At 37.3% G+C, this 12077-nt stretch overlaps 2 protein-coding genes across 2 annotated transcripts in view; both read right to left on the reverse strand.

Annotated features, from left to right (window-relative positions):
- Positions 1 to 5452, reverse strand: part of LOC107731750 (protein argonaute-2-like) — a 12819-nt gene extending 7367 nt beyond the window's left edge. The window contains exons 1-9 of the mRNA XM_016542914.1: positions 5166 to 5452; positions 3486 to 3533; positions 1586 to 1766; positions 1388 to 1508; positions 1035 to 1216; positions 785 to 921; positions 563 to 697; positions 386 to 473; positions 17 to 264 (exon numbers count right to left, since the gene is read on the reverse strand). Of these exons, the coding sequence (XP_016398400.1) occupies positions 17 to 264; positions 386 to 473; positions 563 to 697; positions 785 to 921; positions 1035 to 1216; positions 1388 to 1508; positions 1586 to 1766; positions 3486 to 3533; positions 5166 to 5190 (1165 nt within the window). The 5' untranslated portion in view covers positions 5191 to 5452. The remainder of the gene's footprint in view (positions 1 to 16; positions 265 to 385; positions 474 to 562; positions 698 to 784; positions 922 to 1034; positions 1217 to 1387; positions 1509 to 1585; positions 1767 to 3485; positions 3534 to 5165) is intronic.
- A 5513-nt stretch (positions 5453 to 10965) lies between these two features.
- The window catches only part of LOC107731755 (homeobox protein Dlx6a-like), a 2118-nt gene continuing 1006 nt past the window's right edge, over positions 10966 to 12077 (reverse strand). The window contains exons 2-3 of the mRNA XM_016542927.1: positions 11717 to 11910; positions 10966 to 11511 (exon numbers count right to left, since the gene is read on the reverse strand). Coding sequence (XP_016398413.1) covers positions 11272 to 11511; positions 11717 to 11910 — 434 coding nt within the window. The 3' untranslated portion in view covers positions 10966 to 11271. The remainder of the gene's footprint in view (positions 11512 to 11716; positions 11911 to 12077) is intronic.

Raw genomic sequence — 12077 nt, forward strand, 5'->3', positions numbered from 1 at the left:
TATGTTACAGACCTGCATTTAAAAAAAAAAAAAAAAAAAGGAAATCGACATTCAGAGAAAGAAATGAGAGAAAGATGGGTGGAAAAAAGTAAGCCTAAGATGTGGTCTTGACCAACCTCCAGCGGAAGGTAGGTGTGTTTCTGCTCCTGACCAACTTGTAAACATGGGAGATGTGGATATCGCAGCACCAGTTTGTACTTATCCTTGAAGTACTGGGCAACAGTGCATTCAATGGTCTGACCATTCTCTTGCTGCAAAGGAAACCTGGAGACAAGCAAAATAAATTTTTAAAGCATTGACCTTTAACGCTGCGTCATCCAAATGAGGAATATAAAATGCATTGGCATTCATACAGAAAGAGCTCCAGCCATTTAAAACATCTTACGTTTGATGGCTGGCTGGTCTCCTAGTCACATTACAAACCCTGTATTTTCTCTTCATCTGTCCACAATGAGTGATTTCAACCTTCAGACCTGATACGTAAAAAAAAAAAAAAATCAGTGTTCAAAAATTAAATCCATAAAAATCATTAGGGATGGCATTAATTACTGTAATGAATTACCTTTGATTTCCTTGGTAAACTTCACTCTCTGGGAATCTGTTAAGGGCTTCTGTTGCTCTTCGATGCTTTTAAAATCCAAAACCTCACACATGAACTCAATCACAGGTTGAGCTTTGTAGAATGCAGTGGCAGACACTAAATATAAATATTACAAAACAAAGATTTGTATAAGAAAGTTTCAAGAAACATTTATTAATTCAAATGATGTCAGTGCACACTGACCATCAATGTTGAGCATCATCTTCCAGAGGGATGGTCGCACAGACTGATGGAAGCCAAACCAAACTTCTCTTCCTCCACCGAGGGGGTTGGAGCAGCCCTCAGAGGGAGTAAAGAATGAACGTCCGACTGGAGTGTACCTGCAGACACAACAATAACATGTGTTAAAACAGAAGGATTTTGGAAGGATGAAGTATGAGGCCCCCTAATAGTGATATATGGAAAACAGTGTCAACAAAACACAGCCATTAACCTCATAGAGGGCAAATGTCTCATGACAACGTCCAGAGCCTGAATAGTCTCAAAGGGGATGTTTGGTAGCCGTCCAGACAGTGCTTCCTGTAGAGCTTGCAGACTCACACAGGACACCCATTTTATAGCTACTTTAAAGCTCCTGTCTTTTCCCTCCCCTGGAATTGTGACCTCCAGCTCTACCTAAAAGAACAGTTTGGGACATCAGTATGATGTGACACTCCATAAAATGTAAAAAGACTTCAATAAAGCATTTTGAGTAGGTGCAGAGTAAAACATATTTCAGTGACTGCTCTATCAAATGTGAACATCACAAAGCCAACACAGATTTATTATTACTTTACTAGTGCATACTTTGTCTCTTCCAATGGGTAAAGGCATGGCAGTGTAGAGATTCTTCCTTCCATCATACACAGGCTTTCGATCTCCAAAGATCTGCGTCTTAAAGTGCTGGACCATGTGCTCAACGATTTCACTACAAAAAAAAACGTAAGTATAAATTTCTTCCCAAACAAAGAGTTGAAATTTCAAGTTTCAGTCAAAAGATGTTACCGGTTAACTCTCCGTGGGCATTTCTCAGGCTTGATGTCTATGTCGTAATGGTACACCTCCAACTTGGGTATTTCCATTTCAAAGAAGTTAGCCTGAAGTTTGATTGTCCTACCCATTGTGCCAAAGTCTGGCCGTTGAGGTGGTTTGAAGACATACTCTTGTGCTGGAGGAGACAGGGGAGCTATGGGACACACACAAACAATTTTACATTTTTTTTTAACATAAATTAGAAACATTACCTTTTTTGGACCATGTCTATTATTTTAAGCTAGAAATGTCCATTTTTAGTTCAGTGGACCTCTGAGCAACTTAAACCTATTAATTAGGCCCACACAAACATTTAGGTAAGACTATTAGAGCTCTGCTGTGCCACAAACTCAAGCACCCCACCTTACATAACATCTTCATTTACCTATATAGAAACTAACTGGTCAGCTTTAGTTTGAAAAGTTACTTACTTGCTATCAACTTCATTTTTGCTTAACTGTATCGAAAAGCAATATCTCACACTGTTGTACTGAATATTAATAATTTATAGTAATTTTCTGCCAGGACATCATTAATTTTTACAAACATTTCTGTTAATCCTAAAACACAACGCACTTAAGTGCAAAATTTAAAATACAGCTTAAACACCTGTAAACAAAAAAATACATACGGAAATTTCCTTAAAGTCCCCCTGTGGTGAAAATCAAGTTTTTTATGTTGTTTATTTGTCTATGTGTTGTTTTTAATATGCTTTTAGACAAACCATGTGCCAATCCATTTATCAACACCTTTGTGGAGTATTTTCTCCTTAAAACTGTAGTTTCCCAAAGGCAGTCACAGAAACGCGGTTTGAAACAGCCTGTTTTGCTACGTCACAAAACTCAATAACCAATCGCGTCAAGGGATCCTATCCTTAGCATATCATTAACTGTGCTGCAAAGCAGAGGGTCTAGTGAGAAGGCAGCCAGGTTAATCCGGTAACAGTTATATTTTTTCAGTAGATGTTTCGCCAACTGTTAATACTAAAACTAATCAATTCTCTTTCCGGCTCAGACTGCATTGGTTAAAGCTTATGGGGCTGTCACGTGATGAACAAACGACTCAAACCAGAAGACTTGTCAGATAAGAGGTGAGGTGAGCTAATCATAGATTGAAGACCCAGGTAAACAATAAATTAATCTTTTCTGTTTCTTATAGCATTATAGTTTTGTATTGTTTGTAGTGTGATCAACGTTTGCGTAAGTAGTAGACTTGTTAGGGAAGTAACACAACATTTTAATAGATCCGAACTTCCCATCACTATCTCCTTGCTTACGTTGAGCATACCAGCTTATTTCTGGTTCAAACACATATGGCTTAAACCAATATTTCCACTTGTCATTGCATCGCGTTTACTACAGTTCAGGAGGCGCTGGCTCATGGCTGGCTGCTGTGTGACTGAGTGGAGGCGGGGCTAATTTGCGTATTCATAGATCCGCTTGCATTCAAGCTATTTTAAGGCATGAGAAAATTATTTTCACAAGGAAAAAAAATTTAAATATGTAATTTTTATGATCAAAGATGAGTTTTAAAGGATACAATTTTTGACTACAGGGGGACTTTAAAATAAATATGGTATATTGTGCCCTATTTTTTCGGATTATTTTTTCACAGTATGTGATACTGTAAGTAATAAACCTCATCTACTACTGTACTAACTTACCCAATCAGCAACTGGAAAATGAAAAATACTAAGCAATACCGAAGGTTTTAGAGAAAAAGTGTCAAAACAAAGCTCTTAACAGTAAATTAAGTTTCAAGACAATCATTCATTTGGTGTAAAGCTTTAATTAAACATTTCAAGCAACTTGATAAACAGTACTGAATATATATGCTAGGCTTTCAACAGGCCAGCTTAGTCTGGGCTGCTTACCAGAAACATCTGACCCTGTAGACTGCTGTCCCTGACACAGCTCAGCAGCTATAAAAGACACAATAACTGGTTTATTTCAAACAAACCTCTACATTAGTGATCATGTGCAGAACATATGTAAAATCATGAAAATACAGCCATATAACTTGAAAACAGGTTCAGTGCAAAGCCAGATTAGCACTGTAAAATTACAATTCAATTATAAGATCAAATGAAAGCAATTGATTTTATATCTGACAGATTTAGTTGATTACAAATGTCTAGCATACAATAAAACTGGGACACACAGGGTTGTTGATTTGGGAGAAAAAACAGGCCAAGTTAATGCGACAGTGTTAAATGTGTGAAAAACATTCAATGTACAAGAAGGCTGTGCATCTGAAGTCTTTTACTGACAGATTCCATGAACTGTCTCACCCCATTGTATCAACCCTAAAAACATGGCAAGAAGATACTAGGGACATGAACCCATCCCACTGGGCAACAGGCCTTTTACCTCCTTATCACCAACACCACACAAGCAACTCAACCTGCCAAACTCTCCCACACACTCAAGTACCAGGATGTCTTTTCTTTGAACTACAGCAACTGCTTTTCTTTATATCACCATTTCAGATGCCTCACACATATCAACAAGACATAATACGACAAACTCATCACTTTATGAAACCTAAGTGGTAACACTTTACAATAAGGTCCCATTCTTTAAAATTTGCTAACATAAATTAACAACTACAAGTATTTTTTACAGCATTCCTTAATGTTTGTTAATAAAACACAACAGTGCAATAACTAATGTTAACAAATTCAACTTGATTTTAAAACTATATTAGGAGGACGTTAAAATTAACTTCGACTAAGAATAATAAATGCTGTAGAAGCAGTGTTCATTTTAAGTTCATGTTTACTAATGCAGAAAACTAATGTTAACAAAAGGTCCCTTGATGTAAGTTTATGACTTGAACAAGTTTTGTAGTTTTACGGTCTCTTAAAATGTGTGAACTGCGTTTTTAAAAGTTTCAATACTTTTCTGAAATGTAATGAGGATACATAACACACTAAAATTACCTCTCATAAACTCTTACACTAACAACAACAATTTTGCATTCATAATTTGGGTAGACACAGTCAACTTTAGCTGAACATCGCGACTGTGCAAATATATAACAAATCGACCGAAACCATTTGCAAAATTTGGAAGCAGAATAATTAACAATTTATTAACTAGAACTTTAGTTAGTAACTTTCAGTACCTGGTTAACTGGAGAAAGTCAAACTGGTGCCAAACTACCAACGTTAAAACGTCTAAAACGCACATAAAACAATTAGACCGAAACCTCTAAACTGCGCCAATATCTCCAAACCTAAAATAGTTAGAAAGTACGTGCTGTTAACGTTTTTAAGATTGACGGGCATAGGAGTTTAACAAGCGGCTGTAAATTCAAAAGCCAGCAGGTCAATAAGCTTAGCTAGCAAGCTAACAACAACAATGGGCCTACAAAACAAACCATCGACAGAGATGGAAAATAAGACTAAAGTACTATAAGCTAAAAATAAATATTTGAACACTGGTGTCATGTGCAACCAAACAATATTAAACTACATTTTTATCTTTAACAAAAACCCCACTTATTCAGCTAGCATCTCGTCGCTAGCACGCTCGCTAATCATAATACTCACCACCAGCTGCTCCAACGGGATACATTTTAAACGCTTTCTGCACCACAATTCAATCGCAGATCGATACCTTTTGTTTTTCTGATGCCACTTAACGCATGCGGTAACGGGAAAGATGAATTTTATTTTAAAACAGCATCGATATAAAGGAGAAAAGTGAGAATAATGAGCGCGCTGAGTTAGGGGAGCACAAGAGCTCTGAGTGGCCCCATCCCATCCCCCTCGCCACACGAGCGCCTATTTACCCGACACTCGCACTCTCACTGCTTCAAAGCGCAAGCACATAGACGCATTTATGTGAGCTTTCTCCCGCGTCGCCTTATGTTTTATTTAATGTATTTATTCAAATGTTCCAAAAGCAGTATCAAAACATTCGTTAAATTTAATTTAACAACGTCTAAATAAAACTGGTGGTCATGGTACGTCATTTCCGGCTTTGTTTAGAGAATATTTAAAAACAAATATTTAGTGGCATATATGAAAAGTTTTTTTTTTTTTAAGTTTTGTAAATTTGCAAAAACAAATTTATTTTGTTATATTTATTGTATATGTTTTTTTTTTCTTTCTCGCAGTTGTGTTATTCTGTTGTATCACACAATGTAATTTGTGGATTTATTAACTTATCATCTTTTATTAATAAGGCTGGGCAGTGTCAGAAACACATTTTAAATAGGGGAAATTTGTTTCACAAAACAATGACACAAAATTTGTCATTTTTTTCTGACCCCGAGGGTGGGTTTTTGTCATTTGATTAAGCATTCAAATATTAGGCTATTTTAAATATTCTTATACATAAAATATACTTAATTAACTATGGAGACCAAACTATTGAGGTTGGAAACATTTGCTTTACACCAATGAATTTTTAATGTGTAAATTGGATTTATTTACTTTTTTTTTTTTTGGTTGTACCATACTCCTTCAAACATTTTTTGGTCAAACATAATTCATTAGATTGTACAGAATCATTAGGCCTATTGTTTAATCGTATGATCAGTCAAGGGTATTAAACCTTAAACCACTAACCACTGATTTCTTACTAGACTGTCAGTTTGTCAGGTTAGACATTTTTCCTCATCATTTAGGCCTATGGCTAGTCAACACCTGCATCAATGCACTGTTACAGGGGCCATTGTCTTGTTTGAAGATGGATAACAGATGTAAAGAAACTCGGACTACCATGAGTTTATTGATTTATCTCCACTTGGTGGCACCATTTCACCACTGTTGCTGACTACCTCACTGAACGCTTGCTAGACAATGATTTTCACTAACATTTAAGGAACAATAATAGTACAAACTAGCAAAATTTTGAGTCGTTAAATTATATTGCACAGATTTGTGTCATTATCATGAAATCAGGCACACTCATGCTATAAGTAGGCCTTTTCATGTATTGCTGCCATAAATAATTCTCAAGCAGCCGCTGCTGACACAGATGGACATATAGATCAAATCATATGATTTGATTTAGTGTTTAATGGTAAATTATTGTAATCTGAAAATAAGAGCATATTCTGGTTACAAATATGCAAATTAATATGTAGATTAACAGACGAATATCCTATACAAACACACACAAAACTGTTTAATCCGTAGAACGTCTGAGAGGATATAACTAAACAAAACAATATCTGTAGGCTATATGTAATTATATCTGCCTTTAAAGTACTGTGTTCCAAACATATTTAAGGAATCAGACATTTTTGCTACATGGTGAGAGGAAGATTTACATGGAATAGACCAGCAGCCGACTTCTTTACGTCCAGTGAAGGATTTATATCAAATAATAATCCATTTCCCTTTCAATTTGTTTGTAAACATACCATAAATACCTCTATTAAGTTTTTTGTTCTTCTGAAACTGGTTGAACGAGTTGGGGAGTAACTGCTGCGCTCTTTGGCCAATGGCACTAGATCCTCCCTGCAGTGCGTAACAGCGCAATTTAGGATTTAACCAAGTCTTTGCTGCGGGGCTTAAAGCAGTCTTCAAGAGAGACGCTTGCACACACAATGTTAGTGTAGACTCTGTGGACCCCTATAGAGTTAGGCTGCCTTTTTACGTTGTCTTATCCAAACTATGACTGGAGTATTCGACAGAAGGATTCAGAGTATTAAACCTGCAGATTTTCTAAACCCTTTTCAGCTCTCCACGATGCATCATCCATCTCAGGAATCTCCAACCCTACCGGAGTCGACAGCCACGGATTCTGGCTATTACAGCCCTTTTAAAGGAGTGTATTTGGTGGTTAGGCCTACTATTAACCTATTATTCGCTAATTCCAAATAAATAAATAGTTTTTAGATTGTTTTTTTTAAGTTAGTAGGACTGAATATTTGATCTTCGTCTTGATTAAAACCACCCCTGACGAACGAAAAATTTAGTCTGGCAAACAGTGTGCTCTGCCTTGCTGTCTTTGTGTTCCTTACAATTAGTAGGCTTTGAATTGTAGCGAGGAGGCGAAGGGACGGCACGGAGATCTGAAGCAGTCCGCATGCCTGTGGGGGCAAACCGGCTCCAGCGACCACAACCCAGCCCTGACAGATCCTCCTCCTGGAAAAATGCTGAACATCTCATTAAAACCGGTGCTAACATTTCTACAGCTGACTGCCACGATCAATCGTGAAAAAGGCCACCGGGGCATGGCTTAATTTGAGATTTTCTTTGTTGACTATGGAGATAATATTGTAAAACCAAATTAATAATAATAAATAAATAAAAAATCAGCCCAGCGAAATACTTCGTGGCTATTTATTATAGGCTATTTCCTCAAGTGATCGTTATGGCAAAGAAAAAGATTTCTAGTCTAATTAAAAAAAAAAAACAATAGGATTTGGTCTTCAGTTAATAATTAAATGTAATATTTTAAAGGAGTGTATTTGGTGGTTAGGCCTACTATTAGCCTATTATTCGCTAATTCCAAATAAATAAATAGTTTTTAGATTGTTTTTTTTTAAGTTAGTAGGACTGAATATTTGATCTTCGTCTTGATTAAAACCACCCCTGACGAACGAAAAATTTAGTCTGGCAAACAGTGTGCTCTGCCTTGCTGTCTTTGTGTTCCTTACAATTAGTAGGCTTTGAATTGTAGCGAGGAGGCGAAGGGACGGCACGGAGATCTGAAGCAGTCCGCATGCCTGTGGGGGCAAACCGGCTCCAGCGACCACAACCCAGCCCTGACAGATCCTCCTCCTGGAAAAATGCTGAACATCTCATTAAAACCGGTGCTAACATTTCTACAGCTGACTGCCACGATCAATCGTGAAAAAGGCCACCGGGGCATGGCTTAATTTGAGATTTTCTTTGTTGACTATGGAGATAATATTGTAAAACCAAATTAATAATAATAAATAAATAAAAAATCAGCCCAGCGAAATACTTCGTGGCTATTTATTATAGGCTATTTCCTCAAGTGATCGGCAATCGTTTCAGTATTCAAAATACACATCCGTAAAAAAAATATGACTGAAGTCTCCATGACACCAGAATAGAATTGCTAGGCCTCCTTGCCATGTTTTGAACACTAAAATGATGCTTAACATATGCTACCTAAAACAAAAAGTAAATCTATTACATAGGCTACGCTATAGGCATATTTTTTATGGTTTTATTTGAAAGCCTATATAAACACCAAGTCATCGTGACGAATATACCCAATAGAAAGCCATGACATAATTATGAGAATATCGTAGTATGTACTAATACGCTTATGCATTTTGTTTAAATCCCTCACCCCCCTCCCAAGCAGACGTTGCGTTCACGCTCAAAACTCACACGCCATCAACTCTAACACTTTGCCTCTCTTCCTATTTCACGTACACAAACACACTATATCCCATGCCATTATATCGAGAGCCTTGTTAAATTCCAACTGAACATTTTCCACTCTATGAATTCACTGCAAACCGTGTATAAATAAGCTTTACTGGACACCCTCAACTGTAACACTCAACAATAATTATACTTCCACCAGGATTAGCTCCATTATCATAATCTGGACATTTACAATTATCTATAATTTGCAAAGATGCGCCTGGATCTTGATTGCAGAAGGTTTTTTTCCCCTAGCTCACCATCACTAAACAGTGACAGTAATAACGGCTAATTTTTGCAGGCAATATATAAGAGGTGTCGGGGTGTGCAAACACTTTCACACCTGGATTTGCTTACTCAACACAAGCGGTACACAGGAGCGTCCGCTTTCACAACGGTATTTTTATTGAAACATTGAAACTAGAGATTTTGATATATGCCAAACAATAAATTTATCGAAGGTAAGTGTTGCTCTATTACCATGTTGTTTTGTTGTTGGCTGATCTGAGTGTCGCTGATGGGTGGGCATTGTTATAATCTGCAGTTTGACTTGTTGGGAAAGCCATGCTATTTTACATGAAAACGTGTGACCCACGAACGCTGGGATGTAGTAAACCGCTCATGATTTATATATCTCTTTCTTTCACTTGCGCACACATATTCTTGTATAATAGTGCTTTCTCACAATTCTTAGGTTAATTCTAAGTATTGTTAGCCTCGTGCATTTCGGTATCCACGGCTGTGTCTGTCTGTCCGTGTCTGTCAGGGGCCCTCTATATGTAGGGGCCCTTAACTCTAACGAACACATTTTGTTTTTATTATTATGCGTATTCAGTTGCGATTCAACCAAATACAATTCAGCTGTAGTATTTTAGGTTGCAAAAAATCTCAGGGTAGGCTATATTTTGAAGACATTACTGTGTGCATCTGAAACCAGTGACAAACGTGTTTTTGACAGTTCCTATTTCAACATATAGCTATGTTATGTTCCTATAAGCAGAGCAAACATTTAAATGAACCATCCCAATCCGTTGATGAGGGAACCTTTTTAGAAAATCAAGCCCCATTCTCTGCGGCTGGGGCATCCACGATTTGACAGCTGCAGGGGCTTCTCGTCTCCCTATTCAACATTGTAATTTTAGATAATATCCCAATCGTTCACTCTCCTCGGCAATTTGTACATGAATAACCGAATAATTTCATCTTTTGTTTCGTCTTTGCCACTTCAAATCCAAATAAAGATGCCTTTTAGTATTAAAAGTGGTAGAAAATTACAGGTAATTATCTTTGACGATAAAAACGCTGTAATCAGCGGGCTACATCAAAAATTACCCTAATTATGTCTGCATTTATGAGAATGGAAAAAAAACCTCTCTTGGATAAAACCCATAAATTGTCCCAAATATCTCCTTCATATTGAACGAGACTGCAGCTGGATGCTTTGTTCAGGATCGATCATGTGGCGAAAGGCATTCAGCGTCTCGCAGATCAAGGCAGAGAGAAAGGGGAAAAACATTTTGTCAATACCTTAATAATTGAGCTAGAGAATGACAAGATGGACAAGATGCAGCTCTATTCTGTAGGAAAAACACTTTCCACCAACCATCAACTCGGGTAAGCTATTTTGTTATTGCTTCAGATAGCTTTCCAGCATGAGAAAAAATTCATAATGTGGTGGTAATTATTTACATTTTACTGTGCAAGTTGTTTATAGGTCCTAATTTTATGTTTTATAAAGGAATTATTTATTCAATGCAGATTATTCCAATAATCAAATTCATAGCTGATTCTAAAAAGCGTGTTTCATATGGTCTCTAAGAGAAAAAAGGCACAACACGTTACTTGAAGTCATGTTTACTCCATTTATGACAAAACATAAGTTTTTAACAACTAAAATCGGACAATATATTTACAATCAAATTGCTTGCTTTTGCATGATCAGAAACATCTACCAAAGAGGTTTGAGTTCGTTTTCAAATGCGACTCAAGCGCGTGATATGACAACGTTTCGCTTCCTATTCCAATTTTAAGTTGGCGATGAGTGTGTTTGATTACAGTCAAACGTAAGAACAGATTTTTAATCAATCCGTTTATGATGCTACTGACAGTTAGTTCCATTGTCGACCTTCACCACATCAAATGTCTTCATCCTTCTAAAGAAATCGTCGCCTTAATAGGCTAGAATAGGTCTCTATTAAGGATGTGAAACCGATGACAATGTGCGTACTAGCGCACGTGAACTGGGCGAAGACAGGATGTCAACATCAAGGCCTCTGGCCTAAAAAGGGCTAGTTGCCTATCTCTGCATGGCGTCCTGATGAGGCGACGAGTACCAGTGTGAGTAACCGGGCATGTAGCTGTTAGCAGACATGTTTACTCCTTTAGAGGAGGCTGAGACGTCCCAGATAGGAGGAATGGCTGGTGAGCGTGGGGACAGGGCGATGGAGCCGGGCAAAGGGTCACTCTCGTGAGGGTTACCGCCTTGTTTCAACAACTTCTTGAACTTGGACCTTTTGTTTTGAAACCATATCTTTACCTGAAAACAAATAAAAAACTTAGGTTGCTAAATTGTTAAGTGAAGGTGGTGTCTAATTTAGTGTAACGTGAGAAAAAAAAGTAGGCTTATTATCTACTTCCAAAACACCATCATTCCAACATTATTAATAACAACACTCTAATATAACACATAACCTAAATGAAAAGCACAGTTCACTGATAATGTAAATGAGTCCACATCTCACCTGTGTCTGTGTGACCCCGAGAGAGGCAGCCAGTTCCGCGCGCTCTGGTAACGCCAGGTATTGAGTCTGCTGGAAACGGTAATTTAATGCCTGGAGCTGCAAACTGGAATAAATCGTCCTCGGTTTTCTGATCTTTTTGCCTTTTCCGTTGAAACGTATTTCTCCATTTTCAATCACTGTTGTTTTCTGCTGTTCTGAAAAGGGTAAATATTGTGGAATGATTCCCGCACATAAATAGAAGTCTGTATAGAATTTTAAAAGCGATTTTTTTGATAAACAAAAATAGTCTGTAATGTTCTTTCAAGCACTCTATAGCATAATTACATTGTCTGTCATATTTAGGAAATTGCATGTAGTGACA

This window comes from Sinocyclocheilus rhinocerous, unplaced genomic scaffold, assembly GCF_001515625.1.
Source record: "Sinocyclocheilus rhinocerous isolate Xijiao unplaced genomic scaffold, SAMN03320098_v1.1 scaffold193, whole genome shotgun sequence".
In the NCBI taxonomy this organism is placed as follows: Eukaryota; Metazoa; Chordata; class Actinopteri; order Cypriniformes; family Cyprinidae; genus Sinocyclocheilus; species Sinocyclocheilus rhinocerous.